This window comes from Pristiophorus japonicus, chromosome 3 (genome assembly GCF_044704955.1).
Source record: "Pristiophorus japonicus isolate sPriJap1 chromosome 3, sPriJap1.hap1, whole genome shotgun sequence".
NCBI lineage: Eukaryota > Metazoa > Chordata > Chondrichthyes > Pristiophoridae > Pristiophorus > Pristiophorus japonicus.
The window spans coordinates 41,060,133-41,074,990 of record NC_091979.1 but is presented as its reverse complement, the minus strand read 5'-3'; the positions used below and the strand labels follow the sequence as shown (position 1 = coordinate 41,074,990).

The window sequence follows — 14,858 nt, the reverse complement described above, 5'->3', positions numbered from 1 at the left end:
TATTCATGACAAAATTAAAAGCTCTATATCTGAACGCACGCGGCATTCGAATCAAGATAGATGAGTTGGTGGCACAAGTAGAAATAAATGGGTATGATCTGATTGCCATTACAGAGACGTGGTTGCAAGGTGACCAAGGCTGGGAACTGAATATTTAGGGGTATTTGCCATTTTGTAAGGATAGGCAGAAAGGAAAAGGTGTTGGGGTAGCTCTGTTAATAAGGGATGAGATTAGTGCAGTAGTGAGAAATTATATTGGCTCAGAAGATCAAGTAGAATCAGTTTGAGTGGAGATAAGAAATAATAAGGGTTGGAAGTCACTGGTGGGAGTGGTCTACAGGCCCCCAAACAGTAGCCACACTAGGACAGAGTATAAATCAAGAAATAATAGAGGCTTGTAAGAAAAGTACGGCAATAATCATGGGCGATTTTAATCTTTCATATTGATTGGACAAATCAAATTGGCAAAGGTAGCCTGGATGAAGAGTTCATAGAGTGTATGCAGGATGGTCGAACAATACATTGTGGAACCAACCAGAGAGCAGACTATTTTAGATCTGGTAATGTGTAACAAGTCTGGATTAATTAATGATCTCGTAGTGAAGGATCCTCTTGAAAAGAGTGGTCATATCATGGTAGAATTTCAAATTCAGTTTGAGGGTGAGAAAGCTAGTTCTTAAGTGTCCTCAAATTAACTAAAGGTAATTATAAAGGTAGAGCTGGTTAAAGTGGACGGGGAAAATATATTAAAGGATAAGACTGTAGAAAAGCAGTGGCAAACATTTAAGGAGATATTTCATAACTTTCAGCAAAGATATATTCCAGTGAGAAAGAAAGTCTCTAGGAGAAGGATGAACCATCTGTGGCTAACTAAGGAAGTGAAGGATGGTATCAAATTGAAAACAAAGGCATACAATGCAAAGAACAGTGGAAGGCCAGAGTATTGGGAATTTTTTAGAAACCAGCAAAGGACGACTAAAAAAATATGAGAGAGAGAGAGAAGATAGCAGATGAGAGTAAACTAGCAAGAAATATAAAAACAGACAGCAAGAGCTTTTACAGGTATATAAAAAGGAAGCGAATAGCTAAAGTAAATGTTGGTCCCTTAGAGGATGAGACTGGGGAATTAATAATGGGAAACCGATAAATGCGGAGATTTTGAACAAATATTTTGTATCAGTCTTCACGGTAGACTAAAAGCATCCCAATAATAACCAAGGGGCTATTGGGGTGGGCGTGGGGGTGTGCTTAAAACAATCACTATCACTTGAGAAAAAGTACTCATTTGGGAAAATGCTGGAGTCCATCATAATGGAAGTAGTAGCAGGACATTGAGAAAATGATAATGCAGTCAAGCAGCTCAGCATGGTTTTATGAAAGGGAAATCACGCTTGACAAATTTGCTCGATTTCTTTGAGAATGTAACGCGCAGGGTGGATAAGAGGGAACCAGTAGATATGGTGTATTTGGATTTCCAGAAAGCATTCGATAAGGTGCCACATAAAAGGTTACTGCACAAGATAAGAGCTCACGGGGTTGAGGGTAATACATTAGAGTGGATAGAGGATTGGCTAACTAACAGAAAGCAGAGAGTTGGGATAAATGGGTCATTTTCAGATTGGCAAGCTGTAACTGGTGAGGTGCCACAGGGATTAGTGCTGGGGCCTCAACTATTTACAATTTAGATTAATGACTTGGATGAAGGGACCGAATGTAATGTAGTCAAATTTGCTGATACAAAGATAGGTGGGAAAGCAAGTTGTGAGGAGGACACAAAAAATCTACAAAGGGATATAAATAGGCTAAGTGAGTGGGCAAAAATTTGGCAGGTGGAGTATAATGTGAGAAAATGTGAGGTTATCCACTTTGGTAGGAAAGATAAAAAAGCAAATTATTATTTAAATGGGGAGTGATTACAAAATGCGGTGGTACAGAGGCATCTGGGGATCCTTGTACATGAAACACAAAAAGTTAGCATGCAGGTACAGCAAATAATTAGGAAGGCAAATACAAGGGGGATGGAGTATAAAAGTAGGGAAGTCGTGCTATACCTGTTCAAGGCATTAGTAAGACCACACCTGAAGTACTGGGTACAGTTTTGGTCTTAAGGATATACTTGCACTGGAGGCAGTTCAGAGAAGGTTCACGAGGTTGATACCTGAGATGAAGGGGTTGTCATATGAAGAAAAGTTGGGCCTACACTCATTGGAGTTTAGAAGAATGAGAGGTGATCTTATTGAAACATACAAGATTCTGAGGGGCTTGATGTGGTAGATGCAAAGGGAATGTTTCATCTCATAGGGGAATTTAGAACTAGGGGGCATAGTTTCAGAATAAGGGGACATCCATTTAAAACGGAAATGAGGAGAAATGTCTTCTCTTAGAGGGTTGTAAATCTTTGGAATTCTCTACCCCAGAGAGCTGGGTCATTGAATGTATTTAAGGTGGAGATCGACAGATTTTTGAAAGATATATTCAAGGGTTATGGGGAGCAGGCAGGGAAGTGGAGTTGAGGCCAGGATCAGATCAGCCATGATCTTATTGAATGGCGGAGCTGACTCGAGGGGCCAAATTGCCTACTCCTGCTTCTATTTCTTATGTTCTTATATAGACAAATAAGAGAATAAGGCCATTGGTAGATCCTTGGGAATTTGAGTGAGGGATAAGCTGTTTCTGTGATTGTGCTAGTGGTTTTGAGGTAGGTCGGAGTGGAAACATTCAAGGCAGTTTCAAACAGCTGAAGAGTGGAGGAGAGGTAATTGAGGAGGATTGTGTGGTGTACTGATTCAAATGCTGAAGAGTTTGGGAAGGTCAAGGAGGGATAATGCAAAAGATCAGTCACAGAGGCTATCATTGGTGTACTGTGGCTAGAGCAGTCACAGGTTGGCGAGAAAGCTGGAAAGTGAATTGAAGTGATTCAAACAAAGTTTTGAGAGAAATAAAAGCAGCAAATGTTGGAAATACTCAACAGGTCAAGCAGCATCTGTAGGGAGAGGAACAGTTAACGTTTCAGGTTGATGACCTTTCATCAACGACCTTAGAAAATAATTGTTTCTCTCTCCTCAGATGCTGCCTGACATGTTGAGTATTTGCAGCAATTTCTGTTTTTATTTCAGATTTCCAGCATCATCAGTATTTTGCTTAAGTTTTGAGAGGTGGGTGCACAGCTTGGAGGCAATGGGCCTGAGAGCCTTGGAAAGAAAAGAGAGCAACTAGAAGTTGTTTCAACAACTTGCATTTATATAACGCCTTTAACATAGTAACACGTCCCAAGGAGTCTTAGCAGACAAAATTTGACAACAAGCCACTTGAGATATTAGGATGCTTGGTCAGAGAGGTAGGTTTTAAGGAGTGTCTTATAGGAGGAGAATGAGGTAGAGAGGCGGTGTTGTTTAAGGAGAGAATTCCAGAGCTTGGGATCTATGCAGCTGAAGGCACGGCTGCTAATGGGGGCGATGCAAATCAGGAATGCACAAGAGGCCAGAATTAGAGAAGTGCTGAGATCTGAGGCTTGTGGGGCTAGAGGAGGTTACAGAAATAGAGGGCAGAAGTTACGCAGGTGACTTTGCCCATGCTTCTGTAGGGAGTTTTTATATGAGCCCTGAAAGCACGAGAATGTGACCCAGAAAATAACTTAAAATACCAGTGATTATCTGCATCTCTTTTTGTCTTAGATATTTTGCCCTCTACACGTACTGTCTTCATCAAGATCAGTTTTGGTAACCTCCGATCCCAATTAAGATTGGAACATTTTAGACAGAAATGTACTTCTCTTAAAAAATTTTACCCCCCAATATTCTACCTAGCAACCCAGGAAAGAGAAAAGCCATTCTATTATCATGTTTGAACTGTCAAAAAAATGTTTTCCTGTTCTAAGATGAGACCCAACTGGAACCATGCTTTAAATGTCAATGAGATATACCATGTTGACAATCTGAAAATTGTAAGTGCAATGTTAGGAGAATCCTGGGACATTCCTTGTACTTGAATAATCTTTACCTGAGGGTACTATCAACTCTGACTGCTATGCAATTTTTAGTATATTGAAGAATAAAAATAGCCGTCCGAGTATGAAAAGGAGCTATGGTACATCATAGAAACAAGGTGCAGTAGCAGGCCATTCGGCCCTTCGAGCCTGCACCACCATTCAATATGATCATGGCTAATCATTCAACCTCAGTACCTCACCCCAGTCTTCTCTCCATACCCTCTGATCCCTTTAGCCATAAGGGCCACATCTAACTCCCTTTTGAATATGTCCAATGAACTGGACTCAACAACTTTCTGTGGCAGAGAATTCTACAGGTTCACAACTCTCTGGGTGAAACCGTTTCTCCTCATCTCGGTCCTATATGGCTTACCCCTTATCGTTAGACTGTATCCCCTGGTTTTGGACTTCCCCAACATAGGGAATATTCTTCCTGCATCTAACCTGTCCAGTCCCATCAGAATTTTATAAGTTTCTATGGGATCCCCTCTCAGTCTTCTAAATTCCAGTGAGTATAAGCCTAGCCGATCCAGTCTTTCCTCATATGTCAGTCCTGCCATCCCGGGAATCAGTCTGGTGAACCTTCGCTGCACTCCCTCAATAGCAAGCACGTCCGTCCTCAGATTAGGAGACCAAAACTGCACACAATACTCAAGGTATGGTCTCACCAAGGCCCTGTACAACTACAGCAAGGCTTCCCTGCCCCTATACTCAAATCCCCTCGCTATGAAGGCCAGCATACAATTTGCTTTCTTTACTGCCTGCTGTACCTGCATGCCTACCTTCAATGACAGATGTATCATGACACCCACGTCTCGTTGCATCTCCTCTTTTACTAATCTGTCACCATTCAGATAATCTGCCTTCCTGTTTTTGTCACCAAACCTCACATTTATCCACATTATATTGCATCTGCCATGCATTTGCCCATTCACCTAACCTGTCCAAGTCCCCCTGCAGCCTCTTAGCATCCTCCTCGCAGCTCGCACTGCCACCCAGCTTAGTGTCATCTGCAAACTTGGAGATATTACATTCAATTCCTTTGTCTAAATCATTAATGTATATTGTAAATAGCTGAGGTCCCAGCACTGAACCCTGCGGCACCCCATGAGCCTGCCATTCTGAAATGGACCCGTTTATTCCCACTCTCTGCTTCCTGTCTGCCAACCATTTCTCTATCCATGTCAATACATTACCCCCAACACCATGTGCTTTAATTTTGCACATTAATCTCTTGTGTGGGACCTTGTCAAAAGCCTTTTGAAAGTCCAAATACACCACATCTACTGGTTCTTCCTTATCCACTCTACCAGTTACATCCGCAAAAAACTCTAGAAGATTTGTCAAGCATGATTTCCCTTTCATAAATCCATGCTGACTTGGACCGATCCTGTCACTGCTTTCCAAATGCGCTGCTATTTTATCTTTGATAATTGACTCCAGCATTTTCCCCACCACAATGTCAGGCTAACCAGTCTATAATTCCCTGTTTTATCTCCCTCCTTTTTATAAAAAGTAGGGTTACATTAGCTACCCTCCAATCCATAGGAACTGTTCCAGAGTCCATGGAATGTTGGAAAATGACCACCAATGTATCTACTATTTCTAGGGTCACTTCCTTAAGTACTCTGGGATGCAGACCATCAGGCCCTGGGGATTTATCGGCTTTCAGTCCCTTCAATTTCCTGACTAATAAGGATTTCCCTCAGTTCCCCCTTCTCGTTAGACCCTCGGTCCCCTCGGATTTTTGGGAGGTTATCCGTGTCTTCCTTAGTGAAGATAGAACCAAAGTATTTGTTCAATTGGTCTGCCATTTCCTTGTTCCCCATTATGAATTCACCTGATTCTGACTGCAAGGGGACCTACATTAGTCTTCACTAATCTTTTTCTCTCCACATATCTATAGAAGCTTTTGCAGTCAGTTTTATGTTCCCTGCAAGCTTACTCTCATACTCTATTTTCCCCCTCCTAATTAAACCCTTATTCCTCCTCTGCTGAATTGTAAATTTTTCCCAGTCCGCAGGTTTGCTGCTTATTCTGGCCAATTTATATGCCTCGTCCTTGGATTTAACACTATCCCTAATTTCCCTTGTTAGCCACGGTTGAACCACCTTTCCTTTTTTATTTTTACGCCACACAGGGATGTACAATTGTTGTAGTTCATCCATGTGATATTTAAATATTTGCCATTGCCTATCCACCGTCAACCCTTGAAGTATCATTCGACAGTCTATCCTAGCCAATTCATGTCTCATACTGTCGAAGTTACCTTTTTTTAAGTTCAGGACCCTCGTCTGAGTTAACTGTGTCACTCTCCATCTTAATGAAGAATGTTTCTATGTTTCTAATTCTACCATATTATGGTCACTCTTCCCCAAGGGGCCTGCAAGACCAGATTACTAATTAATCCTCTCTCGTTACACAAGACCCAGTCTGGGATGGCCTGCCCTCTAGTTGGTTCCTCGACATATTGGTCTAGAAAACCATCCCTTATACATTCCAGGAACAACTCCTCCACAGTATTGCTACCAGTTTGGTTAGCCCAATCAATATGTAGATTAAGTCACCCATGATAACTGCTGTACCCTTATTGCACGCGTCCCTCATTTCCTGTTTGATGCCGTCCCCAACCTCCCTACTACTGTTTGGTGGTCTGTACACAACTCCCACTAACGTTTTCTGCCCTTTGGTGTTTCGTAGCTCTACCCATACAGAGTCCACATCATCCAAGCTAATGTCCTTCCTTACTATTGCGTTAAGCTCCTCTTTAACCAGTAACTCTACCCCACCTCCTTTTCCTTCCCGTTTGTCCTTCCTGAATATTGAATACCCCTGGATGTTGAGTTCTGAGCCTTGGTTACCCTGGAACCATGTCTCCGTAATCCCAATTACATCATATCCATTAACAACTATCTGCGCAGTTAATTCATTCACCTTATTACGAATGCTCCTTGCATTGAGACTCCGAGCCTTCAGGCTTGTTTTTTTAACACTCTTTGTCCTTTTAGAATTATGTTGTAATGTGGCCCTCATCATTGAGAATGCTGTGAATTGTATTGAGCTATAACCAATGTGTGCTCCTAATTAATAGGGAAATCACTGTTTCAGGATTATTTCATAAAGGGGAATGTTTGTATAGGTGTAAGGATTTTAAATGGAAAAACAACCATTATGTCTCCTAATGCATTAGTTTTTAATATTAGCAGCTGACAATGAAAGGCTGGTTTTGTGAAATGGAGCATATGCTCTGTTTATACCGATCAGGAAGATCATTACCGAGTGCATTTATTTGATTAAAGTAATTGCCACCTGTCTGGTATGTTGCTTATGACTTGGCCAAGCTTTTGCTTTTTAAAGGAGTCTCTACTGAGCTGGACAGTAAATCTTGAGACTGTGTCATAAGAGCAAGCGGTTACCGGTTAATATTTGGAAACCTCCAACTCTGTCAATCAGTTGAGGTTAGTGAACATGCTCCATGAATTCCTCTGTGTGAAGTCAGCAGAGGCCATTGATTTCCAGAAATGTCATTCATCCACATTCCACAGAGGAGCTCTTTGGATGATTTTATTATTCTTGGCAGGTGCCGCTGCATTAAAAACAAAATTTCCAAAAGATCCAAAGGAGGTGGACACGTTTAAAGAGCATCCTCCTCCGCCAATGTGCCACTTCAATGAATGTGTATTTAAAAACTGCTTCTCAACACAAAATGCATTTTATGCTTTTGAACTAATGTGTAGATTGTCTCGGGCAAAAGATTTATTGCTGAATAGTTTTGGACTTGTATATTCTGAATTTTCATGAAACAGTATTTGAGGTAGGAATATTAATCATATGATATACACTGAAATCCTTTTATTACATTTATTTGGGTACACAATTAAAGGAATTGTTTCCTGGTGATCACCGTATTGCTAATGTGTGTCTTCATTGAGAAGAGTTAATTGGGCAGTTAGCTCTTTTTAGTCAGAAGAAAATGATTTCACAGGAAAGCGCTTCTTGTATATTTTTTTAAAAAGGGAATTATTTTGATTCCAGAGAAAAGCTAAAGTCAAGGTTGTGCCTGCCCCAGAAGCAGGGAGCTGCACTGGCTTTAACAAAATGTTGTGCAAGATCAGTCCCATTGGCACAGTATAATGCAGATTTAAAACTCCCAGGCTGTGCTATAGCTGAGTGAGATTTTTGCCTCGTACCATACCTTCTTGTCCGATCCATTCTGTATGGATGTGCAGAAATGCGTTTGTGAGCAGGAAATCCAAGAAATATAAATGAGGTCTGTAATTGGGCTTTATTCACATTGTCCAGAATGGATATGGCGCCTGCTTTGACTTTACTCTCACCATTACTTTAATGTTTAATGAATTGTTTTATGATTTGATAATTTGCATTCAGCATTCCAAAATCTGGTTCTGATAAACAATAGTTTAATGCTTTTATAATTCCTTTCAGATTCAAGACGCAAGAATCATTTGGTTTGTTATCCTGCTGGTTTATTTACCTGCAACAAATTCTACTGTTGGTTTCTTCTATATGTAACATTGAAACTGTAACTGTTGCTTACTGAATAAATCATGAGACTCTGAGAAGAGGATTTTTAAAATGTAATTTTTTTTATTTATTGTAGGATCTAGGCCATGTCTAAGTGTTGCAACTGAGAGCTGTAAAATGTGTTCATAACTCTTGTTTTTCTTACTCACATTAGACTATTCCACACTGATGGGCACAAGATTGTGGCTTTATTGCGTCTTTTGAGATGCCACATAAATTAAATTTTTTCCCCACCAGCAAGTAAATATTTAGCTTTAAAAATATATATATATATGGGACGAGGAGAGCCAATGTCAGTAGCAAATTGGCAGCTCCATAGTGTGACAGTCGAAGTAATGCAAAAGCCAGCATCTCTCTGTTGCAAACACAACTAGTCAACTTGACTGATCACTTGCTGTCGTGGCTCGTCAGCTTTATATAAGTTTGTTAATCATGCAACTGCTGTTTATTATATACTGCAATTTTTCTAATATCCTTCCCACCTGTCAAACCCAGACTGTGCATAGTTGGTTGAGTGATGAGGGGTTGGCCAGGTCCTGTTCGACCACCTCTGGGCCTGGTGAAATTGGCCTGGAAGAAAAGTGTAAACAGGTAGAAAAACGTTGCACCTACTAATCTCAAGTTGCTTTTCCCTGTACCATTGGCTCTTTTTTTTTTTAACTTGGCTGCACAAGGGTCTTGGCCTGACTGACTTCTATTTCTTTGTAACAACCATGTGTTTATTCACTCTACTGTATTGCCAACAGCAGTTGTCTTCCCATAACTACAGCACATAGGTGGTGTTCTCTGGGAATAAGGGTTGCCTTTTCTTTGCCATGTTAATAAGTAACATACAGCATTGGCCCTGACATGAGGACTGCTGCTTGCAGTGTTGGAATGCATGCTCATCTGTTAACTAATGGATCTGAAAGTGCATTAACAGTTCTTTAAACATGTGTTTATTTGGAACTTGAAATTTGCTCTTTATAATTAAATTGGATTTTTACTAGCAAGCTCGTAAATCTACCCGTGTATGTTAAATTTTGCCTAAAATATATAAAAGACAAAACCGTAAGCATTTTGTGGATAATATGACTGTAATACATCTGAACTTGTTATAACAGTACTGACCTTATTTGGATGCACCACCCTGTGAATTAATCCTAACAGATTATTACATTTTTATTCCAGTACATTCTTAGCAGATATATGCATTTACAGTACCTACTTTTTTTTTATTCTGGCAATTTAAGAACTGTTTAGTCTTCCTGACATGCACACTTCATAAGTTAATATTAAATATAAAAAATTGTTGCTGTCTTGAATGAAGATGCATTCAACATTTGACAAGGTACCACATAATAGATTTGTTCGCAAATTGAAGCCCATGGGATTAAAGGAGCAGTGGCAGCGTGGATACAAAATTGGCTAAGGGACAGAAAGCCGAGAGTAGGGGTGAATGGTTGTTTCTCAGACTGAAGGAAGTATACAGTGATGTTCCCCCATAGGTAGGTGTTAGGACCACTGCTCTTTTTGATATATCTTAATGACCTGCACTTGGGTATACAGGACATAATTTCAAAGTTTGCAGATGATACGAAACTTGGACATGTAGTAAATAGTGAGGCGGATCGTAACAGACTTCAGGAAGATATAGGCAGACTGGATAAATGGGCAGACACATAGCTGATAATATTTAATACCGAGAACTGTGAAATGATTCATTTTTGTAGGAAGAATGAGGAGAAGCAATATGAACCATATAGTACAATTTTAAAGGGGGTGCAGGAACAGACACCTGGGGTGTTATGTACACGAATCTTTGAGGGTGGCAGGACAAGTTGAGAAGGCTGTTAAAAAGGCATATAGGATCCTTGGCTTCATTAATAGAGTACAAAGCAAGGTCGTTATGTTAAGCCTTTACACAACACTGGTTAGACCCCAGCTGGAGTATTGTCCAATTCTGGGCACCATACTTTTGGAAGGATGTCAGGACCTTGGAGAGGGTGCAGAGGAGATTTACTCCAAAGGTACCATTGATGAAAGTCTTCAGTTTGGAGCGACTAGAGAAACTGGGGCTGTTCTCCTTGAAGCAGAGAAAGGGTATGGGGAGATTTGATCGAGGTGTTCAAAATCCTGAAAATTTGATAGAGTAAATAAAGAGAAACTGTTTCCAGTGGCAGAAGGGTCGGTAACCAGAGGACGCCGGTTTAAGGTAATTGCCAAAAGAGCCAGAGGTGACATGAAAAAAATAATTATGCAAAGTATTGTTATGATCTGGAATGCAGTGAAAGAGTGGTGGAAGCAGATTCAATAATAACTTTGAAAAGGGAATTGGCTAAGTACTTAAAAACAAAACAATTGCAGGACTATGGGGAAAGAGCAGAGGAGTGGGACTCATTAAATACCTCTGAGAGAGCCAGCACAGGTACGATGGCCACCTTTTGTGCTCAGATTCTATGAACATTGCGTAGCAAGTTCTGCCAGGTTTTATAATACACCCATCTTCTGGTACTTTTACATAAATAAAAGCAAGTGCAAGCTGCAGAATGATGTTCCTAGTGAAACTCTGGCAGTGTGCAGCTCATTTATTTTACCACTTTTTCTTGCTGCTTGTTGTCTCCAACACGGTTCCCTCTTTTTTAAAAAAAAAAAGAAATACCAAGCACTGACATATATTTAATTATAAGCATAAAATAGTAAATAAGGTGTACTATAAAAAGGTTATTGACTAATCTACCCTTTAAGTGTCATTATTGTCCTATTGGGGATACAGGTAAAAAATGGTAACAACTTAGAACAACTTAGAACTCAGAACATGACAATAGACTGCATGCCCATTGTGATTCATTTCAGTAATGCTGTTTGAGCCGAAGCTGTGCAGTGCTTACTAATGTGAGTACTGAACTAGTTGAACTCTAAAAGCAATGGCAGTCTTGCAGTCCATCCACATGTCTGATACTATCAATAGTTGATGTAAAATGTTTTTTAGCTTGCAACCTAAATATTCCTAATGACCATGTCCCTTTGAAATACTGAGCACAGATGCAGTGTCCAGAATACAATCTGTTGTATCTTAATGGGAAGCCAATAACCTTCAAATAGTGCAACAAATGCTGGTAAAGGGTATTTAAGGTTTCTATCGGGTGACTGTGGTTTCTAAAGGGACTGTTTAAATGTTGCATCCATGACCTTGGGATAATGGGAGTTGTCAGAATTTTTAATTGTCGTTTTAGTTTCTGTTTGTTTTCAATAAAAGTTTCTTTCTGGTTTTCTACAGGCTGCGCAGGTCGTGCTGATTTCTCTGTTTGAGCTGAATACTCCTGAGTTCACTATGTTACTTGGTGCCTTGCCAAAAACATTCCAAGATGGTGCCACCAAGCTCCTTCACAATCACTTGAAGAACTCCAGCAACACGAGTGTGGTACTTGATATTTAACACTTTTTTGAATGCAATATTTAAATGATGGAAAGCTGATGTGCATTACTGGGAAATAAAGGGGTATGGTAGTGTAGTGGTAATGGCACTGGACTAGCGACCGAGAGATCGTGAGTTGAAATCCCAACAAGTTAAGAAATTGAATTCAATAAATCTGATAATTTAGGGGTTAGTGCCAGAAAACTGCTAAATTGTTGTAAAAACCAACCTGTTTCACTACTGTCCTTCAGAAAAGGGTACCCAACCTGGCCTAAATGTGATGCCAATCCCACCAGTAGTTGACTCTTAATACTTCAGGGCACCTAGGGATGGGCAATAAATGCAGCCTGCCTGTGTTGCCCGTATCGTATCACAAGAACAAATTAAAAACAAATATGCAACAGGCTTACTTTGTAAACTGGGCAAATGGCACTATTGTAATATCCATCTTCATGTTTTTCATTATTATATTTGTCTGTTTGTCTGTAGAACCTGACATGAGTTAGTGCCTTAAGAGGAGGAAAAGAAATGTGTTTTCTGTTTCTAAAACCCTTTGAGATTTGTTAATCCCAATGTTTAGATAAATGCAGGGATTTGTGTTTCACCAGTCTGTATATCTAATTTTCCAATCAGGCTACATAGAATAATGGATAGTAGGTGTGCATTTTAAGCTACACAAAGCCTGTTTAAACCACACCTGAAGTACTGTGTTCAGTTCTGGGCACTACACCGAGTAAAGATATATTGGCCTTGGAGTGAGTGTAGCGTAGATTTACTAGAATGCTACATGGACTCCAAGGGTTAAATTACGAGGAGAGATTACACAAACTAGGGCTGTATTCCCTGTAATCGGGTAGAAAGAGAGAGAAAAACTATTTCTGCTGACTGGGGAATCTAAGACTAGGGGACATAGCCTAAAAATTCGAGCTAGGTGTTTCAGGAGTGAAGTTAGGAAACACTTCTACACGCAAAGGGTGGTAGAAGTTTGGAACTCTTCTGCAAACAGCAGTTGATGCTAGATCAATTAATTTTAAATCTGAGATTGATAGATTTATTAAGGGATATGGGGCAAAGGTGGGTACATGGAGTTAGGTCACAGATTCGCCATGATCCCATTGAAAGGTGGAACAGGCTCGAGTGGCTGAATGGCTGGCCTATTCTTCTTCCTACGGCTGCACTCTAATTTTTGGGTTCAGATCATTTTTTGATCATCCTCTGAAACCAATGCAAGATTTGATTATAGTCTTAAAATTGGTATATTTCTGATTTTTCTCTCCCACTTTGTATAGTTCAGATATTTTGATCTGAAGACTCTTATGATTAATTGTATGGGTAATTCAGTAGTTGTAATTTATCACAGCATTGCTCATGTTCTAGTTATTTTAGCTGACATCAGTGGAAGGATCTAATGATTCTTTCTTCTATTAATTTTTCTTCTGGCTGCAGAGTTCGCCCAGCAACACCATGGGACGCACGCCTTCACGACACTCCAGCAGCCGAACAAGCCCTCTTACTTCTCCCACAAATTGTTCGCATGGTGGTCTTTCCCCAAGGTAGCGATAAATTATCATTTTTAACTATTCATAGCAAGTTTGTGATGTGTTTCTAGTTCCTGGATAAAATCTGTTATAAGTATTAAAATCCCAGAAATTTCTTGGCAGTTCCTTGTCTTTGCGATCTTCAAAATGGATAATGAGTCACAAATACCTTCTTCATACTTTCTTTTACATTTCATGTTTATTCCATCTATTGCTCCCTTACCCTGCTGATTTTGACCAGGGACTACATGTGGTTTTGCACAACAAATGCTGAGATCAGTCCTGTGAGGATCAATTTTTGTAACAGTAGATTTGTGTTCAAGTCCCACCGTTCCCTTATTTCCTGCTGCCAACCCCCCAAAATGGGGAAAAAACTCTAAGGAATGAATTTCTGCCAACCAGTACCAAGTACGAGATCCAATGTCATGCCCTTCTTTCATATGATTCAGTCCAAGCATTTCATAACGCATTGTTCTATGGTGTTAAAGAGCTTTGCCGCACCAGAGAAGTATTTTCTGGCAATAAATAATGAGTGCTGATGTTTGTAATCCAATAATTTTTATTTAACAAATTTTAAAAATTGAGAAGAATCAAAATTACTTGGCAAAAAAATGCACTGAAAAATACCTTTTCTATGGGAACTGTGATGGCTTTAAACAGATTTCTTGGAGCTGGGTGTTCTCAGGAACTCAACAAGCTCTAAAACTGAAAAGGTCATGAAGCTCTTTCAAATTATTCAGTTCATTGAGATTTGGTAAGAAGCAAATATGTACACCAAAATTATATAATGCTTCCCTTCCCCCCCGCCCCGGCTAATCAAACATTTTATTTTTGAATTAACCCATTGTGTGCATGAAACTTTCCTCTGCCACCCCATGAAGCCATTTTCAAACTACATTCATTAAAATGACTTATTTTTTAAATTCCTGTTTTATAGTTCCTGGCATGAGCTTACATTTTTTTTAAATGATATTAAATGTTTGTTTTTGGGAGGCATAAACGGATCTCTGATATGTATTATAATCTTAATGCCATTAACATTGGTATTTCTGGCTTATTTCACATTTTAAAAGCATGGTTCTTGGATAAATTAGCATTATTAACTTCTGGTTGCAATGTAATACTGCTAGTTTGAGGAACCTCTCTATTAATAGAAACCAAATAACAAAATGGAACACTTCATCCTGGAAATTAGTAGTATTGGTCACAAAGGCGTTTGAAACTACTGTGGATCACTGAAGAGTTTACCACTACTGTGCTGTTCCTGCCATCCTTGTGTAACTTGTAGTAGACAAATGGAAAGGGCAGCTGCTGCGGTTTATATTCAATGAAAATACGTGCCTTTTTTTAAACTTAAAAGGCATGTAGTTATTGTGAATGTCTTGATTGC

At 39.7% G+C, this 14,858-nt stretch overlaps 1 protein-coding gene across 6 annotated transcripts in view; it reads left to right on the top strand.

Moving 5' to 3' along the window:
• Positions 1-14,858, top strand: part of clasp1a (cytoplasmic linker associated protein 1a) — a 426,315-nt gene that overhangs the window by 340,687 nt on the left and 70,770 nt on the right. For 4 of the 6 annotated variants that reach the window (XM_070875295.1, XM_070875293.1, XM_070875292.1 and 1 more), the window contains 3 exons: positions 9,029-9,124; positions 11,793-11,936; positions 13,377-13,483. In XM_070875295.1, the coding sequence (XP_070731396.1) occupies positions 9,029-9,124; positions 11,793-11,936; positions 13,377-13,483 (347 nt within the window). The remainder of the gene's footprint in view (positions 1-9,028; positions 9,125-11,792; positions 11,937-13,376; positions 13,484-14,858) is intronic. The other 2 variants (XM_070875296.1, XM_070875294.1) reach the window with 1 other exon arrangement.